General features: G+C 41.7%; 2 protein-coding genes across 2 annotated transcripts; one reads left to right on the top strand and one right to left on the bottom strand.

Moving 5' to 3' along the window:
* Positions 1-3,546: 3,546 nt before the first annotated feature.
* On the bottom strand, positions 3,547-6,872 carry LOC120734252 (sialidase-3-like). Its single transcript, XM_040032944.1, has 4 exons — positions 6,770-6,872; positions 6,228-6,363; positions 5,807-6,046; positions 3,547-5,693 (listed from the first exon to the last, which is right to left on the bottom strand). Exons 3-4 carry the CDS (start codon positions 6,029-6,031, stop codon positions 4,692-4,694), a joined length of 1,227 nt encoding a protein of 408 aa, XP_039888878.1. The 5' UTR covers positions 6,032-6,046; positions 6,228-6,363; positions 6,770-6,872; the 3' UTR covers positions 3,547-4,691.
* Positions 6,873-6,930: 58 nt separating this feature from the next.
* Positions 6,931-13,588, top strand: xrra1 (X-ray radiation resistance associated 1). The gene is made up of 17 exons (XM_040032941.1): positions 6,931-7,041; positions 7,709-7,854; positions 7,937-8,008; positions 8,100-8,172; positions 8,277-8,374; positions 8,536-8,684; positions 10,058-10,162; positions 10,381-10,490; positions 10,568-10,617; positions 10,706-10,795; positions 10,875-10,968; positions 11,054-11,169; positions 11,568-11,702; positions 11,820-11,949; positions 12,088-12,203; positions 12,299-12,404; positions 12,497-13,588. The coding sequence occupies exons 1-17, from the start codon at positions 6,951-6,953 to the stop codon at positions 12,649-12,651; spliced, it is 1,836 nt and encodes a 611-aa protein (XP_039888875.1). The 5' UTR covers positions 6,931-6,950; the 3' UTR covers positions 12,652-13,588.
* Positions 13,589-24,222: the final 10,634 nt, after the last annotated feature.

Here is a 24,222-nt window from a genome sequence, read left to right as displayed (position 1 = left end):
ACGACAGATTTTATACTGTGCACTTTGTCTTTTTCCCTTTAGTTTTGTAATGACTTCAATAATTTGTAATGTGAAGGGGGGTGTCTTTTGTCTTGTTTTTCTCCTTTTTTTTGTGATTTGCCATGAAAACTAATCTCCGAGGTGGAGTTTTTGATACACCGGAGTTGTTTCAGCAGACACGAGGTTGCAATATATTGTAAATAGGCTCATGTGTTTTGACGGTGACGTAACAAGAGAAAGTTCAAGTCTGTGGTTCATGAAGGTTTTCTTAAAGGAGCCGCTGAAACGTGGCTCTCCGTGAGTTTGTCATGATGTACAGTTCGACTGAGCGTAGCTTCCTGTGTACATAGGTCCTTCAATCAAACCCTGAAAATGTAACTTTGCCTGCCTAACTTATATTTTACTGTCTTGCAACAAAGAGAAACCAAAACAGAAACAAAAAATAATAATAATAAGAGAAGAGACAACTGATTCTGAATGTATCATGTCTGTTGCTCAAACCTACTTAAGGGACAAAGCACATACCCTGTTCCATGAAGTCCAGTGGTTTTTGAACCTGCAAACGTGCAAACATTTACATTGGGATTAGCCAACTCAAGCTTCTTGCACCCCCTTCTTTCAGCTGTTAATACAAAGTCAGATGAGATTTTTGTACTTCCAAAACCCGAAGTAGTCTAATCACAGGTGTGACGCTAAACCCCCAACTGCTAGCTACTCTTCCACGTTCATTTTTGGACCACCCTTTATTTGTGTACATGTGCGATGCAATTTTACGAGTTGCATATGAGGCGGCATATGGGCCGCGAGCACTAGGATTAGTCACAACCTTCATTCTCGCATATCATGTGCTCCCTTGATGGGTTTTAGCTTCCTTATGTACACTTTGATGATCAACACAATGTTGATGGACATACTTAGATGACTAAGACACTTAAACCTGTAATTGCTTCAGATTTTTGTTTTATTTTGTTCGACATTTTTATGCAGATAGAAAATAAAGCAGCTTTCAGCTACAGATTTTTTTTTTAATTTTATTTGTGACTGGCAGAGGAATGTTCTTAACTAAAGTCAACAGAAGCCAGCAGATAACACTGAGTGCATAATGCATACCTGCAAAGCTCGTTTGTTCCTTCCATTTGAGGTTAGCCTGCACCTTTGTGTTGCTGCTGATATAACAGAGCCTTTTTGTGTTGCACCAAAACAGCACGAGTTGACCGAGCGTGGCGACGGGTGCTGACCGTGGAAATAGTGATTTTTTTTGTGTGAAAAGGCTCAGGGAGATGTGTTGTTTCAGAGAAATTCGAAATCTCCTCACTAAAGCGTAAAAAACTTTGATTATTCATGTGGATCTTCAGACTGTTCTTTCTCAGAGGGGGAAAAACGTCTCTCTGTGAAATCTGGCATTAAGACTGTTTATGCTTGTGTGGATTTACACTAATCAGCTCCTTCTTTTCCTTAGCGCTTCTTGTTCGGGTGAAGAAACGCAATGAGTTGATCAAACTTTTCCTTTTCTTGTACGTTGACGATGGTGACGTTTGTGACAGGCAGCTTTGTTGCGTGCAATAACAGACTATATTTGTAACAAAGGTCCACATCTGATTAATCACTGTGCAAGCGCTGGGTTACAGTATGAGCCACACAAATATTCAGCTGCACATCCAAAGGAGTCAAATTTGCACCTTGTAGTGTTATTGTACAATTACATTTGGGGGTTTGGTTAGCACTAAATCGCAGGTGGATTTAAAACACTAAAAAGCTCACAAGTTCAAGAAAGGTGCGAGTTAAGAAGCCTTGCATTTATTTCCCTGCTTACATCCTGTTAAATGTGTGCCAGCTCTTCACCCCTGACTCTTTCAGATGGATGGTACGAGAACAATAACTCAGCCGTGTGTCCGGCGCTCTGTGCCTTGCCCGCTGGGACGCCACACATGTTTACAGCAAGCAGAAAACATCTGTGACGCCAGCACCGGTAGGCTTTCTCTTACTGGATTCCCAGGTGCCCTCAGAGCGACAGATGAAACACATGTGCTGAAAAATATTGACGTCCTCACCGCCAACACAGAAGAAGGAAACAGGTCTTGCCACGTGATTCATCCTCTGTGCGGTGAAACAAGTTGGGGATAAGGTTATAAAAGAAAGAAGAAAAAACAGAGAGAAAGATGCTCAGAAGCACATTGGAGATCTACAAGCCCCCACATCTAATAAAGCACATTTCATACCTTACCCAGATGCTGTTGTTTTGGTCCTACAGTGAGCCGATTATATTAGAGGTCAGACCCGGTGATGAAATCCCAGGTAACCTGTAGCTGCTGCTGTGTTGACTAAAATCCTAATACAAATGTAATAATGCAGTGGAGCAAAGCAACCCATGTCAGCACGAGCTGAGCACTCGTGCACCGACTACATTTACTGCATTTGTGTCAATAAAGAGCCTGAAATCCTTCAGCCTCCATCAGAGTGCTGAGAATGAGCCCAGCTCAGTGTTTCTCGTAAGGCTCGCCTCTGCAGCCAAATCCTCATGAAGGTTATTGCTCTGTGTTACAGACCACTGGGTGATATCTCTTTGTTACAATAAGGATGGCTTCCTGCTACTTAGCACAGCATGAAAATGTGCAACAATCTGCTGCTTAAAATATTCAGAAAGAAGAACTACGCTGTTTGAAGTAGAAACATTTGATACAGTGCCCTGCAGTATCTAAGACATAAAATCACTTTTGTTCTTATTAATTTAGGGACCGTTTTTAAAGATTTGTTTTACACAGACACCATATGGAAGTCAGAAACAGGAAGACAAGCTAAAATAATGTTGATTTGGGTCTTTGCTGATAATTCGAGCACTTTTTAGTTATTGCAGTGGGCTCGCCAAGACAAGGACAGGACAGCGTTTCACATGCACTTATTCCAATAGAATAACCTCCTTCGCACATTTCAAAAAGAGCCCATGCAGATCGTTTGCTTCAAGGACACATACAACCCTCATCCTCCTAATGTATGCTGTCTCCACTGTGCCAAGCCAGTTAAATCTCGACTCCTTTAATCTGACCCCACCTGCTACCATACAATAAATGGATGAATTGGACTAAGCTACAGTGGACTTCCTTTTTATTGCTGTATTTTCACGTGTTTGGCTTTCAGGTCATGCAAGTGCATATATATATATATATATATATATATATATATATATATATATATATCAGAAACTCCCATATTAGTAGAAATGTATTACTTAGGAAAGTTGGGAGGGTGGAGGGTGAAATAAAGAGCTCCCGCTTGTCCTTAATTCCTCCCCCTCTGTTTGCACATCTGCTGAATCACATTAAACTCCCCACAGGCCGCTTCACAACAGAAGTCCTCAACATCATTTCAGCGAGCTGGAGCCCTTCAGCCTCTGTTTGCTGCCATGGGAATGCATCTGAAGTGTTTTTTTTATAACTGCTTAAAAACACGCACACAACCATCTCTTTTACTTTTCCTGCTCTGAGTCAGCTTTTACAAGCTCTTCAATTACTTTACATTGTCACAAGGAAAAAAAGAGAAAAAAAGGAAGCCAGGTGATCACAGGTTACCTTTATTTTACTAAAATACACGTTTCATGCAGGGTTTTTTTTTTGTCACTTTCCACAACAGAAACACAAATAAACGAATGCCACCTCGGGGCTTCTTTTTCTAAATGTTTTTTTCTTGTCTGCCGCACAACAACAGGCAAAGAGGGACATTAAAGTCACACGGTACAATATTCCGCATGTGCAAATTCCTAGTGGCTTCATAAATAGCGAGTCCTCATCTGATGTCGCATGCCGTCATTAGCGAACCAATAGCGAGCCAGTCGTATCTGGTCATAGCGACGCACTTTACGCTGGGAAAAGAAAGTCATGCTCAATGCGCCGGAAAATCAACAATAACGGAGTGCTGTATTGCTTTTGAAAATTTATGTCATAAAAAAATATGTGTGCGGTAAAAAGTAGCCTTAATCTATCACATGTTTTAAAAATAAACAACCAAGAAAAACTTAGATGAAGTTGGTCAGCTGGATGCATCTTTTCCCTCCAGTTTTATTGCCACCTTTATGGCACCGACTGTGACCCTGCAGGGGGGGGAAAGCACTGACAGGCCACGTTCCAAACAGTGGAGAAGGCATACGTGAATCAGAGCACATGACGTGTAAAAAAGGAGAGACTGAGCATGGAGGAAACTCTTTCCAAGGCCTGCTATGATCTTCGTATGAAAATAAAAAGAGGTAGGCAAATTGTCTCTGCTGCTCAGAAAACACTGGCAGTTTAATAAGATGCAAACGGGGATGAAGTGCTTATCAAACATGCTACACGCAAAGCCAGTTTTTTTTCCCTAAGTGACAGTCCAGCACAGCATGCCTGAAACAAACCACCTAGCCTATTCAGAATAGTGTTCTTCCTTATGCAGCTTGTTGCATATTAATAATATTTAATCTTATAATAACTTTTTTTCTTATGTAAACAAGGAGACAGCGAAACACACGACTCATGCATGCATTATCATCTCCAGAATGTGGAACAATAGTAAACACAGACGGATGTTACTGCACAGCATATTTAGTGGCTTTTTGTTTTGTTTTTCTCTCTATTTTTTTTCCTTTTTTTGTTTTTAGGCTGTGGGGGAATGTCAGAGAGCTTCGTTTGCTAACACAGAAATAAAAGCGACCACAGTTAGACCGCTCAACGCTTTTCTTTCCTGCCGCCTGTCTGCATGACATCATTAAGGGAGAACGACACGAAGGCAATCTGCTCGAGTTCACTCTCTTTCCCGCACTCCATCAGGCACGAAAACTGATCCTTGTCCCCGTTGTAAGCCAGGTCCGAGTAGCCGCTGGGCCCCCTGTGGATGATCCTGGGTCTGTCCCATCCGGATGAGTGCAGGGGGGATCGGTTCAAATACACACCCATGTCCCTTCTTCTGGACTTGCTTGTCGGGTGCATGAAGAGGAGCCAGGTTTGCGTGTCTGGTGACAGGAGCGACGTGCCGCAGGCTTTGCTTTCCGCGTCGTCGTTTGGGACAAATTCCGGCGCGGGAAAGCCGATGATGCTTCCCTGACATCCGTAGCGCGTTTCCACCAGCTCCGGGGCCATGTGGGGCTTGTCGAAGTAGACGCCGCTGTTTTCACTGAGAGCCTCACACCTGTGGCCCCCGGCATTACGAGCATTGCAGTAGAGGTGGCTCCTGCCCTCGTGGTCTATGATCTCGGCCATTTCACATTCGCACGACTTCTTCCGCAGCATCTTACCTATGTGCCACGTCTGTCCAAAGTCCTCGCTATATACTGACAGTGCACGTGGGTAGACTGTGCAAGGGATGGGGAAGGAGCAGCATCTGTAAGGAATGTAGTAGGCGTACGCAGGGATGATCAGTCGGCCGTTCTCAAGCTGAACACCGTGGCCGGGGCCCACGGCGAACGTGGCCCACTTGTGAATGGCCTCACCGATCACGCTGTCAGTTAAGTCTGTCACTTGGCTCCAAGTCTGGCCGTCGTCTCGGCTGCTGACGTAGCAAAGGCGAGTCTTGTTCTTACCTGTCAGGATCTGCTTCGCTTCCGTGGTTGTGCCCCACACACAGATGAAAAACAAATAGAGCGTTTTGGTGTTTTTTTCATACACCGGGCAAGGATTCATAGTGCGGTGGTTGGGCAGGCACACCGGAGACAGCTCCTGACTGGACGACCACTGGAAAAAAAACAAAATCCCAGAAACATGACAAAGGCAACATTTGAAAAGAGGACAACAAATCATGTTAACTTCAACTATGAAAATCAAAGTGATCATGTGGCAATGGTAACCTGCATGGATCCATCCTCTTTCAGGGTGCCTCTCCTCATAACGAAAATTTTGGCGTCATTGTCACAGGGTGAGGATCTCTTCTCTGCAAAGGCGAGGAAGGTGTGACAGTGCCTCAGATAGACGAGAGCAGGGATTCTGTATGTTATCCCACTTGGCTCCCTTTCAAACAAAGTTGTTTTAGGAGGTTCTTCTCCGCTGTCTCCCTTCGACGACGTGTTTCCCATGGTGGATCAGAGCTCCTGTGAGCAATAAAATGTCCCAAAATGCATGACAGAGCCTTAGCTTCTTTTATAGTCTTGTTATAACAACCTTCAAAGCACAGACTCGGTGAAGAGTTCACACTCCAGCAGCTCCCTATAAACACAGACCGCTGCATTGACACAAACAGCGCGCACCGTGCATGCACAGCAAAGCCCTTACCTTCACTGGTCGCTCTTCACAGGTCCCACTCGTGATCTTTGTCTGAACATCATACCGTCTATAATCGCACGCGAAACCGGAGACCTCTGATGTTCACGACACTGATGCTGTTGGTTCATCAGAAACGAAGCCGTACCTGGGACCGAGAGAGACTTTTACGTTCCCTTCCGCGTTCGCTTCTCAGCTAAACTAAACGTCGACTTTATGCAAATGAATATATCCACCTTCGTATTTGATTGTGTTTTTCTTACTAGCACTACCGCAATAATGACTACATATCAGTTATGGCTGTCACTACCTACGCCGCTCCAAAACGGCCTTCCCCCGCAGGGACGCCCTACACAGAAGCTAGCTAACTAGCCGGTTTAAACAAACACAGGTCAGGCTTAAAATCTACCGAGAGTAATTATTTGCCAAACAATACACAAAATAAAGCATTTCCTGGTTGTAAACGTGCTTTTTTAATGTCTTTGAATGCCTCAGGTTGGCCCGGCGGAGTATTATCTTGCCATTTTAGTTCATCTTTGAACACCTAAACTCACCGGTCTCTTCCGCCTTTAGCTTAGAAAAGAAATGTTACTGCCCCCTGCTGGACGGGAGAAGCGGTACTCGTATTACGTGCTGTTGCTAAGATACAGAGAGCTACACTGAAGCTCGGGATCAAACACATTGTAGCAGTTTTTTGACATAGTGTGGTGATAAATGGATTAGGCTGCAGTCAGGATGACTTCAGCGTCCTACACCGCTGACGCAGGGCGGAGCTATCCTGTAAATTGTTTCCCTGCCGGGACTTCACACCACAGAAGACGAGACGGTATGTTGAAATAAAGCAAGGTTGTAACTAGCTTATATTAGTGAAATAAATGTAGTGAAAACGAACAGCACCAAAACCAAGTTAGCTGGTTACTCTAATGTTGTAAATGCTGTAATGTGAGCTACTGCTATGTACAGTACAAAGTAAATATTATTTATCAAAAGGGGCCCAGAAGTTCAAGCAGTACCAAAGGGCACTTTTATGAATGGAATTTGGGCCATACCCTAAATAATATTTGTGCTTGGTCTACTGAGCTGTCTACACTGTATTAAACTGTATGTGTCTGTCTGTATACAGGTGTATGAATGGAGGGATTAGTTGAGAGAAATCATAGTTGGCAAAAATCATAGTTTAATTTTGAACATACATGCCCACATATCAGTAATCAGACCAGCCCATCTGGAATCAACAATTATGCCACTTAAATCACCTTTCTGATCCTCAGTTTAAACTTCAGCAGGTCATCTTGACATGTCTAAGCCAAAATATACTGGGTTGCTGCCATGTCACTGGTTCATAAGATATTTGCATTAGTGAGCAGATGAACTGCTCAGTGAGAAAAGAACTGACAGATCCAGAATGAAGAGACTAACCAATAATGAAGAGTGTTTACCTGTGTGAAAACACCTGCTGGCGTGGTTTTAGTCATCCATCTTTGCTTTTATAGGTGCTGGGCACTGGCTTGCGGCTTACAGGGAGGCAGAGGAGCAAAAATACAGGCATCAACGTAGGAGAACAAAAGCAGCTTATAAAAAATGTGAGAGCGAGCTGGCTGATACTTCTCATGGAGTCACATTAGACAGAGCTTTCCTGGTATGCACCTTGAATTCAACACACAAACGCTTATCTGACAAAAGTTAGAAAAACAGTGATATTTTTTTATTTTCTTTTTCAGCTCCAGTTGCATCATGTTGACAGACCCTCTGAGCTCTGTTCTCTGGACATCAGCGAGCAGAAGCTAAGCTCTGTAAGAGCCACCTTTTCCTACTTTTACTTACCTTTATCAGCCTGTTGGTTAAAATCATTTGTGATTAGTTCCTTTATACTGGGGGTCACAGGTCAAACCAGAAGAACTCGAGGTGTTTGATAACGTGGCTTACATCAACGCATCTATTAACTCCCTCTCTCTAGGTGAATATGCATGTATACATTATCCTGCAGATTTCATTCTAGCATCGCTGTGTGTGCCTCTTTCATGAAGTCCTATCAGAGGCTGTCCATTGTTTTTGCTGCAGGATCTTTCAGTAGTTTTGTGTCTCTAAGAGAACTCAACCTGTCATTAAATGAGGTTAGCGACTTGATGTTTGATGCTGCTGCCTTCCCTCTTCTCGAGGTAAGATGACTCGGCGGTGCTTTGTAACTGTGAATGTGCAAAAGAGATGCTGACATTCAGAGGAAGAGTTAAATGTGTGCATATTTTTCTTCTTCTTCTTCTCTCCTTCTTCTTTTGAATGTGGTTAAGTTCACCCGAACAGTGCATTTTAATCCTCGCAGGTTCTGGATTTGTCCTACAACTGCTTATCACCTGATGCTATTGTTTCTCTCGGTCGGCTCCCACGTCTTAAGGTCCTTCATCTAACTGCAAATCAGCTTCAGCGTCTCCCTCCTAATCTGGGCTCCTCACACCAAGACCCAACTCAGCTGTAAGTGCCTGAAATAGCAATCTATTTTTTACCACGCTTCACCCACGATCAAGAGACGTTAGCCGTCCATTCAGTTCAGATGATGAATTTGCTCGTTTTTTCTGCCCACTTTGATGTACGTTTATACTGAAAAGCTTCAAATGAATAAACTTCAGAAGTATGTGCACATTGGAACTGGGCAAAAACAGAATTTGCGAGTGTAGTCTTGGTCTTCTATCCCCACCTCACACACGCACAGACACACATATACACACACACAGTTCTGCCCTGCTTTGTGTTAAATGACTGACAACAAAACAAATTTTAGGTAAAAAAGGCTGCCTGATTTACAAATTTACAAATCCAATAGTGGTAGTCATTAAACTGGCTGAATCCAGCTCCCATAAATAATTAGTAAAATATTCCAAGATGAAATAATTTATGGCTATCTTTTAAAATCTGTGTTAACTCAGCATGTTTTAAGTGTTATGATTATCATGATCCATGAAGTTATCCAGTACCTTGGTTATGATTTCATGACACATTTCATTCCTGAAATATTCACAAATGTAGTTTTCAAACCCACCAAAAGGGGGAGCACAAATGCTCCAAATTCACACTTCTGAGCCGGTAAACCTGCACTCACAGGCCACTTTGTTAGGTACACCTTGCTAGTACCGGTTTGGACAGTGTTTTGACTACAGAACTGCCTTAAAGCTCCATGGTACAGATGGAGATGGAGACAGGGCATATCCTGTTGGAGACAGCCACCACAAGATGGGTACTGTGTTCATAAAGGGATGAAAATGCTCTGCAGCAATACTCAGGTAGGCTGTGACATTTAGACTGAGGTAGTGTGCCAAGAAAATGTCCCATTACACCACCTGCAGTTGCCTGAATCACTGATACAAGGCAGGTTGGATCAATGCTTTCATGTTTTTTCCAGTCTTCTATTGTCCAGTTTTGGTGAACTTGTTTAACTTACAGCCCTTTTTTCCTGCTCTTAGCTCACAGGAGCTTGGTTGTAAAGAGTGGATATTTGAGTTGCCCTTGCCTTCTTATCAGCTCGAAGCAGTCTGGATATTCTCCTTTGACCTCCACCATCAACAACACTTTCACCCAGAGACCTGCCAGTCAAGGGATGTTTTCTCTCTTTGAGGTCAACCTCTGTAAACATTCTGATGCTCGTATTGAACTTCTGCAGGTTGTCTTGACCATGACCACATGGCTAGAGGCAGTGAGCTGCTGCCATGTGATTGGCTGATTTGTGTAAATGAGGGGTTGAATGGTTTACCAAAGTCACTGATGAAAATAGATACATTACAGAATACAAAATCTTATTTCACTTTAATTGTATCATCACACACATTTAGCATTTCTTCGTTTACGTGTAGGCCGGCTAAAGATGAAGACACATGCTTTCAAGCTCTAGAAGTCCTGATGCTTGATGATAATGAACTGACCTCTGGAGTCTTCAGCAGCCTTAAAAACCTAACGAGGTCTGTAAGTTTTCCTGTAAAGACTTTTTGCATACAAAATATTCATTATAAATGCACTTTTAAAAAGTCTGCATGCATATTGCCAGCCTTTGTGCGTCACAGTGCAAGTGAGAAATTGCACTTTTAAATAAAAGTGTTTCTTAACATGGACTCCTTTATCACAAGGCACAGCAAATTAGTGGAAACGCTCATTAAGCATTTTTAATTGTTGATTACAGGCTAAAGCATTTAAGCCTACAGGGGAACTGCATTTCTGAAATACCGTTCATGCAACTGGTGGGTTTTTCCAAACCTGTGCAGACTGCCACTGAAGAAGAGGAGGAAGAGGGTAAATACTCGGCATCAGCTTTGTGTAATTTACATGTGTGTCCAAAATTTCCTTTAAAAATATCTCTCCCGATCCAGCACTCGCTCACTCGGAGCCTTCCGATCAGTATTTGACAAGAATCTCAGAGGTAATTCGTCCATGATCTTTTAGATGTGTCATCACTGTAGCTCGGTGTTATTCTCCCATTAAACTTGTGTGTCTCGTGGCCACTCTAGATCTTTCGCAAACACAACTGGGAGCAGAACCGCAAAGAATCCAGTTTACCTCTTCCAGCGCTGCAGTACCTCAATCTAGCTGACAACAAGGTGTGCTGCTGCTTTTTATAAATAAATCCACTATTTTTGGGAAACGAGGTAGCGTGACACACCGGTGGTTTCTCATCAGGTTGCTAAGGAGGAAGCACTGATGGCTGCCACTCTTTTCCCGATGCTTCGTGAAATTGATATTCAGTTCAACCCCATAACCATGCGGAGGAGAGGTAATATTCCTCCTGTAAAGGATCATTTTAAAATAGGTGTTCGGGGCTTCAGAAACAACCTCATCATGTCTTTGTTTAAATACAGGAGACCCTCCCTTGCTGACCTACATGCAGGAGAGACTTGGAATAACAATAAAGCAGAAGAAAACACAGGAGGTTGTGAAGCGCCCGCTGAAAGTGTCCACTGAACCAAAATGGAAGGTTGGACTTTTTTGTGTTTGATCACGATCCTTCGAATTTTGCTGTATCAATGTCCAGGCTGGAGTCTTAGGTTTAGTAGGTTTAGTGATTTTGCAGAAAGGACGTGTGATTGACACCAACGTGGTCATATTTTTGGTAGCGTTTGCCTCTAAACTTGATCGTTTTTTATGAATTCTGATAAAACTCTGTAAGGGCGTAGAGTGGGGTCATGCTAACAATCCATTAAAAATGGATTTGCATCCACTAAGGTCTTCAAGGCCAACTTAATGATTGATTGCTCAGAAATGGATAAAAATAAGTCTGGTGTGTGTTATCAAGCTTTTTGCTTTTGTATTAATCACTGTAAAGTTCCATTTCAGTGAGTGAATCATTATGTTTTCAATGTTTTCATATTGGAGGTGGATGAAAAAATACCAAAGGTGTCAAAGAAGCTAATACTGCTGAATCCACAAAGCCAGGCTGGCAAAAATGAAGCCAAAAACAGCAGAAACCACACCTTCCATGAAAAAAGAAAACCCTTCTTTCTTACTCAGGTATGTTCTTCAGTAGTTTTCCTCATTGGGATATAAAAATCCATCATTTTATTAAGTTTTTTAAATGTTATTTAATGCCGCAGCATTTTAACGTAGTCAGTGTTATTTCATGCTCAGGCAGCAGATGGACCTGAGTTTGAATTTGGTCTTCTTCCTGAAGACAAAGAAACTGCAGACAGCAAGGAGAGAAAGCAGTTTGATTTCTTGATGGATGTCGAACCGAACCCTCGTGTGCTCAAGCTCAATGGTGAGGAAGGAGGAATGTATTTTCATCTGCAGCCATTTCGTTTTTTTGTCAATTGTTTCAAAGCCAGTAAAGTTTGGCTATACAGTGAGCCCGTGGAGAATACTGATGCTTTCTTTCTCTCTTCCTTTCTTTGTGCAGGAATTCAAACAGCTGTTCGGATGCTGGAGCACACACTGAAGAATCTCCATGTTTACAGGGACTTGAAACCAAAGCTCGACAGCATCCAGACGCCGTACAGGGAGCGAGAGAAAAGGGTTTGATGTTTAGCCACGCAAACTTCATTTGCAGGCTCGTAAATTGCAATAAACCGAGCGACTTTAACTACGTTTTTATTAATTACTGCACACAGATTAAGGAGCTGCCACCTCTGAAACCTGTGAAGCAGCTGACTGAAAGGGTAGAGGACATGATCAAAGAAATCAGAGAGAGTAAAACAGTAAAAGTGGTCCCTTTAGGTATGCACATTTCCTACTTATACGCACTGAATGTCAACATATTTCATTTGTAAAGTCCTCTTTCTTTAAGTAACACTCTGTTTTCTGTCCAGCCACTGCCCTACACAGCAGCGGTGTCAGTAAGCAAGAATATAAGGAAGCTCTCTCGCTGATGAGGGACATGAAAAGAACATATAAGATGGTCCACGTGAAAACAATGGAGCAAGAAGCCGCCATCAAGTCTGACAGAGACTCTGACCAAATCTGAGTTGAATCTCCATCTGTTTAAAAGTCACATCCAAATAATTAGCCGAGCAGATTTTCTTTGGCTTGAAATGTTTTCTTTGTATTACTGTGAGTAGAAATAAGTAAATCGAGCAATGTTTTGCTCAACTATCAGCTCTAGAGTTGAAGTGCAGAGTTCACAAAGCTCAAGCAGATGCAAGGGTGTCTAATTGTAACTAAAAAAGTGTGCCACTGTCTGCTCCCCGTAAGCCTGACGGTTCTGAGCAGCTGTGCCGCCACGGCTGTGACCAGAATCCATCCAGGATGAATGCATTGTATTCATTAGGAGTTTGTCAGTAGAGCTCATTGCAAAAACAGAAAGTAGAGAGAGCTTTTTCTCTCTTTTTGTTTTGTTTTGGGTGAGGAGAGGTGTTTTAGACTGTTTGTGCACATTTATATGCAAACACCCTGTTCTGTAGAAGGAACACTGGGGTAGATTTACAGTGCAACAAAGTCCACATCAAGCCCTGCTGTATTTGAAAATGTTTTACACCCTCTAATGGTTCCCAATCAGCTATTCTCCATGGGTATTGTGCATCACCCTCTCACTCACCTTTTATATGAGATTTTCAAAAATGATTATGTGGCTGATTATTATCTTTTCGTAATTTTGAACAGACTTCTGCAGTGCAGAATGATTTAGGTTTCGATGCCAATGTGCGGTATTACTACAAGCTGAGAGTGGTAGTTGTTTGTTTTCGTTGCTCATTCCCTTTTTGATTTCATGGTCTTGTCCATCATATGATTTTGATTATTTGTCTCGAGTGCAGCGTGCAGATGTGGAATGCATGTTCAGCCCCTGTGGAATAAATCACTTGGCACTCTGAAGATACTGGGTGCAGGGATTCTGGGTTTTTACATTCATGTCGGGACATTTTTCTGCTCCTGTATGGATTGAATCATAAAACATTTATGCATTTCTTACGCTAAACAAAAAAGCGTGCTCTGGCAGGGGGTTCGGTTTAAGATGGGATCCAGATTCAACATGCGAGGAGGTTGTAGGGAAAAAGGTGATAAACTTTTATGGAACGAGCCGAGGAACAGCTGAGGTGTTGATCTCGGGAGGGGAAGACACAGAAGAGACGAAGAACAGGCAGAATGGGCCTAATGCAGCGCAAACAATGGATCAGAGTCACCTGATCCAGCCATAGAAGGAAATTTTGAAGCCTAATGTTAGAACAGAGAGAGTCTGCCTTCCAAACCCAAACCTGGAGCCTGGAAGGGCTCTGCCTCTCATTATGCTCCCGGAAACAGTGGGAACCACAAGTAAGAATGTACTCTGAGGGTTAACATGCTGCTCCAGGATCTTTAGGATAAAAGCAGCTTGGTTATAATTTAATTCTGCATTTCACGGTCTTTTTCAGTTTGATCAAAAATGTAAACACAACAGAAGATAGTGCTTAGTTATTGAAACCGGGGTGTCTGCATGATTGGGCGTGCGCTGCTTTAACATGGTGTTGTGGTTGTGTTGTATAGCTACTGTGAATTTCTGAAACCTTGCCCCCGGGAAACATGCCTAATAATAAAAACAGTGAAAAAAATTACAGTAGCTGCTCACCATAGCAATGGAGTGCATGCAGAAGGAACTATTTTAGTTTTGTGTGTGGAAGAGTCAGCATTGGGTTCCAGTGATATGTTCTAATGAAATCAATCACTGAGCTCTAGCATGAGAATCGCTGGTGAGTTTCTGTTCTGTGACATTTCATACGTGAGGAAAGCTTCATCCACAGTGTGTCATTGTGGTGTCACACAAATCTTAGCGATAAACAACTTTCAGCATTGTAATTAGTTTAAAGCAGTGTTCTATTATTTTTTCCACTAAAAAGTTAGTCTTGATGGATGAAGAGTTTGCCACAGTGAAAACAATCGGTACAGTGCTGCTCAGTGCTATCAGGCAAACACCTGGTCTCCAGTCTGATGGCCTTGTTCAGGTCTTTTCATCCTTAACTATATTTTTGCTGGTAATGAGGAGCCTGTGCCAAATGGCAGAGACACCCTTCTACAGAAATACTGTTTTCCAGTCCAGTGGAGCTCAGCTCCACACAGCCGAGCTTGTCTGAGCTGCAGCGATATTCCACAATATTGGACACAACAGCTGCTGAAAATCCTCAATGCTAAATAGATTATAAATGATCAGATTGTTTTCATTATGACTCTCAAATTGCACTTTTACTCCCTATCCAGGCTTGGGTGCGACTCCATTAAAGTGCCCCGAGACTTGTTGTTGCTTTCACTAACATTATGGATGTTGTTCTGCAGCCAGGAAGTCCTAGCATGAACTTATTTTGTTTGACCAGATTGCTGTTACAAAGTAATTTAGAAATGATAATGATTAGTACTTGCAGTCCAGTGCTGTCATGTTGTAATTCTTTAATGCTGGAAGAAAAATAGACATGTACTCTTGTGCAAGAGGTTTGTTACACATGTTAGTTTTCCACATTTTTGGGAATAATCAGTCCCTCTGATGGCTGTCTATTCCAAGTACACTCTAGGCGTTTACTGACCTCATCACAAACTTGGAGATCTCTCCAAGAACTCTTCACGAGATTGTGAAAAAATAACTCAGATGCACTTAGTTGGTAAACCTTCCACTTTTTTCACCAGCTCTTTTGGGACATACACCTTCCTTTTCTTTGTGTTTGTGCCAACATGTGCAAATTTTAGATTATGTAATTAATAAAGCAGATGAATCGGATCATTTCTTTTCCCGCATTACCGTTGTGCAGGCGATGAGTCCTGGCTTCATGCTGTTACCTCAGGCTCCTTCTGCAGTTCTAAAAGAATCTGTTATCAGGAAAAAGTCAGAAGGGTAAATACCAAAGCAACTACAAATTCCCCTTTGAGTCTGATCAGTCGATGAGTAATTAATCACAGCCAGTTGTGCTTGAATCTGCCAACACAGTTTCAGTGTGAGCAGTTGCTTTATATAGACATAAACAGTACCCCAAAATACCCCAAGAATGTAATACAAAGGGATGTTTTATACTAACAGATGTTTTTATATTTATCAGCTATGTCAATAAATAATGACAGATGCAGGACACAAAGCTGTAAAGGCCCTGTGGTACGAATGGCTTCAAAACCTCTGGATCCTACACTTCCCAAAATGCAATTTACCCAGTTTGCACTTAAACCCCACATTCCCAGCATAAATAACCTCGATGACATCAATGTGATATCATGAGCATTATTTTTTGTTGTCATATATAATCGATTTACTTGTAGACGCCTCATAGGGGTGCTTAAAAGAGGACCTCTTATGCTTCTCTTTATTTTCTACCACATATGCAGCCACATGAAAAACAAAGTACTCTCAAATCTGGTGAAAAGCAAACACAGCAAGTCAGCACAAACACCTCATACTAACTGTCAAGCACAGTGGCGGAGGACTGAAAATTTGGGCTTGTTTTGCAGCCACAGGACCTGGGCATCTTGCAGTCATTGAGTCAACCGCGAGCTCCTCTGTATACCAGAGCATTCGAGGGTCAAACGTGAGGCGATCTGTTATCTGTCAACAACTAAAACTTGACTCAGACCGCAACAGGACAAAAATCTCAAGCACAGCAGCAACTCTACAAAGGAAACGAAAGAAAAGAACCAAGATGTTGCAATAGTCGAATCAAAGCTCAGACCTCAACCTGACTAAAATGCTGTGGCAGGACCTTAAGAAAGCTGTGCATAAATAAACACCCACAAAGAAAAGTGGTACAAATGACTCTAAAACGATGTGAGGAACTGATAAAATTGCATGGAAAACAATTCCTTTTAGTTATTGCTAAAGGCTACAGGCTACTGAATAACTGGCTGTAGGCCTACTTTGTTTTTCCCACAGAGCGCCTTCTTTTTCACTTAGTTTGTGACAAATAAATATTGATTCATATTGATGTTCATCTGAGATTTTCTTTAATTAATTTTAGAACCTATAAAGGACTAAATCTTTTTGTAATAGGTCTTAACATGTAGAGTTTTGGGAATGTCTACACCTTCTGTTTTTTGCACAACAGTAAATAGACGCCAGAGCAGTCTAGATGCTTGGACTTTTAGTTCTGCATGATAGTATACCTATATATTAGGGGTGCAACGATACACAAAATTCACGGTTCGGTTCGATACTTTGGTGTCACGGTTCGATATTTTTTCGATACAGAAAAAAATGTTCATGCCTTTTTAATTTGTCATTTATTAAATTTTCACGGCACATTCCGCACCACATCTCTGTGCGTTCATCATTTGTTTGAAGCCAGCTCACCTCCTGCAACTACTTTTCCGAAAATACGTGCTTCTTTTGTGGTTCGGACTCCTGACATTTCTTTGGAGGTGGAGGAACATCACAGTAATTGCTTAAAGGAGCTTCTTCGACATCTTTAAGAGTTCTAAACAAATGTCTGTCCTCCTCCAGAAAATCTTATGTACGCAAACACGCGTTGCAACTTCTTATCTTGTGCGCGTTTTTTATTTTGACAGCGAATGCGCACCTGCGGACCACTTATGTGCAGCCCTGGTTATTTAGCTCGTCATATTGCAGCCACAGAAATTATTTTGTCCATGAAACCATAAAGCTGCACTTTCTTTTTGCCTTATAGTCTGATTTGTCATAACTTTTCCGTTTTGTGGTAAGCTTTTCTTTGGCTGTCACTTCTTCACCCTGACCTGTCTTATTTGGCTCAGCAGAACTAAAATATATATCCTGCTGCTTTTACACACACACACATAACGGTCAGCGATTCTCTGCGCGATCAACCTCTCATATGTTTAAGCTTGCTGCGGGAGATTTCACTTGTCATGTTTGCATAGTAAGCTAACGATTGATAAGACGATGTCAGAGGAATTGGTGCGCAAATTATCATCACTCACCAATCAGTGCTGTCGCTCTCTATACACAGTTCGCACGATTGCAAAGTGATAGCAAAAAACAAGCGCAAATTCAAACGCGATTTCAATATGTCACATATTGACAGTGGCTCACCGATGCCAATGACATAATTACCCAGCTACATTTCCGAAAGAATGCAAAAGCATTGACATATATTTTTCCTTCCTACGATAGGCCGACGGGCAGGGCAGAGATAGATTTTGGTAGCCCGACTGAAAAAATCGCTAGCCCCGGGACGTCGGGCTAGCGATTTTGCAAGCCCTGTATCTGATTGAGGAATCACTCATCTTTGGAAAAGAGAGTTTATTACAGAGAAATGGCTCTTTCCAAACTAAAAGCTATACTATACGCTTCTTCTGGGCTATATTCTCAGCAGCATATTAAACATATCAGGTCCCCATAAGGAGAATCATGTGCTAACGGCTGTCTAAATGACTCGGGTAAAGTTTGTAGCATGCGTGCTTGTTGTTTTTGTCTGCTTCCACTTGTCTTTGCACTAGGATGATGTCGGCGTAAATGTGCAGTCATATTCGTTGTGCTCCCACTAGTGCTGTCAGCGTAAATCTCGTTGAAATGACGTTAACGCCACAACACGGCAAATCTCCGTTAACGAGCTACCGCGGATCGCCCGTGCATGGGGCTAGACGGCCAACACGTTAACGAGCTAACTGCGCTAACACACTAGTTCCCACCCATGTAATTGAGCATTGCGTGGCACATCCAACATACTGTTTTACTTTAGTCCATGACGCGCTTACCTTCAGGGTCATACGTCACATGAAAACCAAAACAGTTCCAAACGCCAGATCTGAATGAGGGTGGGGGAGGTTCAATTTGCCATGTTGCAAGGAGAGCTTAACTTCTGTCTTGCTAGCTTGCCCTGCACTCTTCTTTCTGACGATGCTGTCTGTGTTGAGCGCTCAGTGGATCTGCGCTCGACAGTGCAGCCTAGGCGGAGTAGTCGAACGCAGATTCACTGAGCGCTCATCACAGACAGCGTCGTCAGAAGGAAAGTTGATAAAATAAATTAAAAATGTTGTATTGTTCGATACATATGCGTACCGAACCGAAAGCACTGTATCGAACGGTTCAATATCGATACGAATATCGTTGCACCCCTAATATATATATATATATATATATATATATATATATATATATATATATAGATGAAGGTATACCTTCATCTCTATGTTAAAGTCCCTCCTACATGCTGTTTAAGCTCTCTTTAAAAGTGGAAGCCAGGCATGAAGCTAGCTTAAAAGGGAGGGTGGTCTCAAAAGCCAGTTTCACACAGTGGTTTGAGTGAGATGCTGCCCTAAGGCCCAGAACAAACTAAAAACCATTATTCAGCACTGTAACTCATGCAACACTCCTATAGCAGGGTCCAACTTTATAAATAAGGAGCTGGAAAACATATGTCTATGTTCAAGACTGGAGACATAGTCCACATAGCTTATTGTAATACACACAAAGCTAGTTTTACTTTAGATTGCAGACCAAAGCCAATAGAGAACCCTGTTTCTCTCTGTTTTCATTGGATTTTTCCTCACATTAACATTAACCGCAGAATAAACACATAAAAGCGACTTCTTCTGTAACCTCTTTGATGTTACGATGAAAAACTGATGAGTTGAGTTAATAACTGAAAACACATTTCATCCACGCTCTTGGTGATATAACAGAGTCTGGCAGGGGAGTCGGATACTCTGTCCAAACGCAAAAAGAAAAATAACAAAAGACATGGCGAAGAAAGGCGCTGATGTCTTAGGCACGGCACATCTGTTTACATATCTATACGTCTCTTTTCTGTACGTCTCAACGCGGCACAGCTTCACATCTGGAGCAGTCGTCACAGCAATCAAGCCTGAGAAATGTTTGGGTAAGGTTTGTTTGACTCTCAAACTGAGGGCCAACAGTTAAGCTTTGAGGATAACCCTGTGGAGACTCAAACACCAGATTTGGCTCGGAAAGAATAGGCCTGAATACCTCATCAACACTCCTCATTACTCAAGTGCCAAATGAGCTCACTGCGGACTGAACCTATTCATTATTTCCTTTGATGGACAATTGAACTGTAACACACTTATCATGTAATCCTGGAAAGGCTTCAGATATTCTGGCTGACATTTGAAAAGAGGCCATTGTTAATTATAGATCATAACTGTAAAGTTGACACTTATTTCGAGGTGGGGGGTGGTGGGGTATTCCGCCCCGCTGCGATCTGTCTTTAATAGTTTATTGCCATTGCAGGCATGCATTAATATTTCTGACCTTTAACCCTCGTCGTTCGGGGGTAAAGGAATGAAGATTTAAGCATTCGTGACACGTAGCCTCGTACTGTCCGTATTTTTTTTGGCCCGACTCCAAGCATCGGCTAAAATGATCAGGGCCAACTTAATTAACGGGAGGGTTAAGGGTGTAAAAAACAGAGCCCTTGATAGATTTCGGAAGTATTTTGAAGAAGCATAAACTCAGGGACTCTGCTGAGCACCTTAATCAGCTATGAAAGCAAACACATCTATCAGACTTAATTAACTCAACACAATTTGGCTCCCTTTGAATCAAAAGACTGCCTGATTGATTTGCAATGCTTCAGTTCCTCAAAAACACCGTACGCATCTGTGAGGATTTAGTTCCTGCAGCCATTTACAAGATGCTATATTTGATTTTTTGTAAATGTAATCACCTCTACTAAGTTGCTCTTTTTTTTGTCAACACTTCAAGCTTAAAAAGCTCACGTATAATAACTCTGCACAAACATGCAGCCTTTTCTGCAACGTGCACCAACTGTTCTCACAAAGGAACTCACATTTTTAAGCAACAGCGAATCAGATTTGTTAATAATCACAATTTTGGCCAAGAAGTGACTCCAATCCTGGGCCGAGTCGTGACCCCGAATCTCACATTTTCTTCCCTTCTCACTGAATCGGGGCTGCATGGGCAGCAGGGTGGAGTACACATACACAGGGAGCTGACCGACTGCATGATTTATACCTACTGACTGCCCCCAGCTGTTACAATTGCAAGAGCCAAGACTAAGCATGCATAGCTGAATTAACCCACGAGACGAATTCAAACATCCACAAAAAGTGGACTGATAGGATTTCCATTAAAAATAAAAACATATCACAACATCTGATACTGACTAGGCTGCAGCGCGTCTTTTAGAGGTAAAAAGTAACTTGCAACTCAACTGACTTGCTCAAAGGAAGGGAGGGCACATGGAAACGTTCGTTTAAGTTTAATGCTGCTAATTTGAGTTGGCAGCATCAAAGTAGAACACCCCTTTCTCACACTTTTCATTGGAACAGCCTGATTGGGCAACTTAGAGACAGACTGTTGTTAGCTGTCAGGTCTAACAGCTAACACAAAAATATGACAGGCTTTTTTGTGAGAGTAATGAAGGCACACAAGGGAAGTGCGTCGCTTTCAAAATATTGTTTCATGCCTTTAGTGAGAGATGGACAGAGCTGTCTGGCGCAAAGTGTGAAAGCAACACAATTGAGTCATTGTCTGAGGGGAGGGGACAGAGAGAACATGTCGGGGGTTCACAGAGAAGGGAAGCAATATTATTCTGAAGCGCCCACGCAGTCTACCAAATCAGCAATTGCACTCTGACTGAAGCATGGGAACCGGCAGTAATAATTTGACACCTGTTGATCAAGCTGCCCTGTAGAAAGACTGCACACAGTGCTGCTGAGCAAAATAAACCTTTGCTGCTCCCACAGATCTGCTTTGTAGCTCATTATTTCCACGAGCAGGTTACACTGTATACAGTGCTCTCACTAAAAGGTGGTTTTGTTGTTGCATTGATGTCCTTTACCCCGTTATTATAAAAACAGATACTTGCAGTCATTCATCAGATTATAACAACAGACATAAATTCTAATTATGTGACTATCTGTTCTTCATTAATTAAACCAAGAACTGAAGCGTGGATCCAGAAATAAATAGCAACTGTGTTGTTGGTGTGCCTGCACCATTTTTGCGTTTTAAAATGATTTAAAATAAATAAATAAAAATCAGTATTTCCAGCAACAAAAGTGATTCCTTGCATAGGCTACCATGTTAAAATGGTCAACTAAAGACCATTTGAAAAAACCCAGTGTGGTAACCAGCACACCAGCATGGCACTGTGGTGGTTAGCACTGTTGCCTCAAAGCAGGAAGGCCCTGTCTCAAAATCCACCTTTTTTCTTTCTTTTTTTCTGGAAAAAAGACAATTAATCAATGTTAAACACCTGATTAATCCTCCATTCATCCATATGGCTACTAGTGAGGCTTGAAGTTAGGGGTGATCATTTTGCCTGACAGCTGTGCTAGCACAACATCATCCTCTGTAGGTGAAGTCACTGAAATCTCCCAGCCTGTCCAAGAAGATTTTTCTTTTCATCTTCGGTCAATAAAATTCTAATTTTTTTGTTTTTCTGTTTTTTAGCACTAATGAGCAAGTGTGTGTGTCTGTGCATTGCACCCATACAATTTAAGACTGCAGTTTGACTGAGAGCGTCAACCCATAACTACTCCGCGCCATCCATCCATCCATCCATCCATCCATCCATTCTCTTCCTCTTATCCAGTTCAGGGTTGCAGGGGGACTGGAGCCTATTACAGCTACCAAGGGGCGAGAGGCAGGGTGCACAGAGGACAGGTCGCCAGCATGGAGAGCAAACTCCACTCATTTGTCCAATATGGTAACTTCTTATTCTAAAGAAAACAAAACACTAACACTGAGGCTTCAACAAACCAAAGAAGACTTCACAGTGGCTACGTCCATGTTGGTTATGATTCAGTCTTATTTGACTCATTCTATGTTTTAATTCCACTGATCATTGGAAATTCTGTGAAGCACCTTGTATCTTTGGATTAGAAAGGTGCTATAGAAATAAATGGTATTAATAATTCATTTATTTATTTATTCCTATTATTGTGTTTTAATAAGCCATAATTTCCTCTGGCCCACATCTGTGTAATATGGGATTAATATGCAAGATTTACTGTGATTAATTTCACACAATATTTTGAATTTCTCCTCATATTCCTTTAAGTTATTCACTATGAATCTTAGAAGATTACAAAAAAAAAAAATAGTATGCTGACTTGCTAATAGGGCCCTTTCCCCCCCCCAGTTCTAGGCAACAATGCAAAATCTCTTAGAGCTTCAAAGCATCACCGACCTCCTGCAAAATTTTGGCACACTGTGAAAAGTCTAACAATTTTATTTGAATATTCCTCTCCTGGCATTGATTAAACCCCTAAAAACTAATTTCTATTCATGAGAATTATTTATTAGAGAGTTCTTCCCTGAATAATAATCCCTTTGTTCTTGCTGGTTTGGATGTAACTTCAGTTATGCTTGTTCAAACCATTAAGCCTTATTAAAGAAGGCAGAGAGCACGATATTGATCCACCAAGCCGATTCATCAGAATGATGACGTATATAACGTGTCACCATTTATAACTTTACAAACATTACAGTGATAAATTCAATGAGCCCTTAGTTTGTCTAGGATATTAAACACAAGGTGCATATGCATCACTTACTTGGAGGGGCTGACAGTTCAAGACAGTTAACGCTGCAGTTTTTAAATAATGATTTCATTTCTTAAGGGAAGAAAATAATTGCCCCCTAAACATAATAACTGGTTGTGCTGGCCTTGGCAAAAATAAAGAACTGCAATCAAACATTTACAATAACTGGCAATGAGTCTTTCACATCACTGTGGAAGAATGCAGACTTGTTTTAATTCAGGCACACTGGAGGGTTTTTGAGCATGAAGGGCCTTTTTAAGGTCATGCCAAAACATTTCAATCTGATTATGATCTGGACATTAACTAGGCCGCTGCAAAACCTTTATTTGTTTGGGTTTTTTCTTTTATTTGTGGTTTTTAGCCATTCAGAGGTGGAATTGCTGGTGGGTTTTGGATCATTGTCGGGCTTCATAGCTTGATTGTGCTTAAGCTTCAGGGGTCTGATCTGATGGATAAAAAGCAGAATTCATGGTTCCATCGATTACAGCAAGTCTTCAAGGTTGTAAAACAGCAAAGCAGCCCTAGATCATCACACTACCACCACCGTGCTTGACTGTTGGTGTTCTTTTTATGAATTCAGATGTAACGGGACTCAAAGCTTCCAAAAAGGTTTGCTTTTGTCTTGTCCATCCACAGAATATCATCAGTCTTGCGGCTCATCAAGATGATTTTTGGCAAATACATTTGTATAATAATTTTAAGAAAGAAGTTACTGTAGTGGAGGATTTTACTATTAAGTGGACATATAGTGCAACAAATTAATTGTTGTCATTTTGGTTTATTGTTGTTGTTATTATTAATTGTTATTAGGAGAAAGGATTCAGTCTGAAATTTGAGTTTTGGTAGATACACCTTTGGTATCAATTTCGAACTCCATGGCTCCTCATTCTCGGCCACACCGCCTGCCCGCCCACCCAGCTGCCCGATGACCTGGTGGAGTGACAACAATACCCATCAATTGAGGGTAACTCAAAGTTAATTTGGGATCACTTAAATGAGATGACAGGATGATATTGTCAACAAAAAAATATTAAATTCAGATAAATGGAAATTTTATGTATATTTCAGTGAAAGTGTCAGAATCTTTTGACCACTATTTTATACATTTAGTAGCCACCATTGCTCTGGGATTTTAAGAAATTGACAT

Source organism: Simochromis diagramma, unplaced genomic scaffold (assembly GCF_900408965.1).
Source record: "Simochromis diagramma unplaced genomic scaffold, fSimDia1.1 OVJJ01000216.1, whole genome shotgun sequence".
Classification (NCBI taxonomy): Eukaryota; Metazoa; Chordata; class Actinopteri; order Cichliformes; family Cichlidae; genus Simochromis; species Simochromis diagramma.
This window is presented reverse-complemented; position numbering and strand designations above follow the sequence as displayed.

Bases quoted from the DNA above. Each gene is read 5' to 3' on its own strand.
- LOC120734252 (XM_040032944.1), bottom strand. From the start codon at position 6,031: ATGGGAAACACGTCGTCGAAGGGAGACAGCGGAGAAGAACCTCCTAAA. The intron at 5,694-5,806 runs GTTACCATTGCC...TTTTTTTTCCAG, and splicing joins AAGAGGATGGATCCATGCAG to TGGTCGTCCAGTCAGGAGCT.
- xrra1 (XM_040032941.1), top strand. From the start codon at position 6,951: ATGACTTCAGCGTCCTACACCGCTGACGCAGGGCGGAGCTATCCTGTA. The intron at 10,618-10,705 runs GTAATTCGTCCA...TGGCCACTCTAG, and splicing joins ATTTGACAAGAATCTCAGAG to ATCTTTCGCAAACACAACTG. The intron at 12,405-12,496 runs GTATGCACATTT...TTTTCTGTCCAG, and splicing joins AGTAAAAGTGGTCCCTTTAG to CCACTGCCCTACACAGCAGC.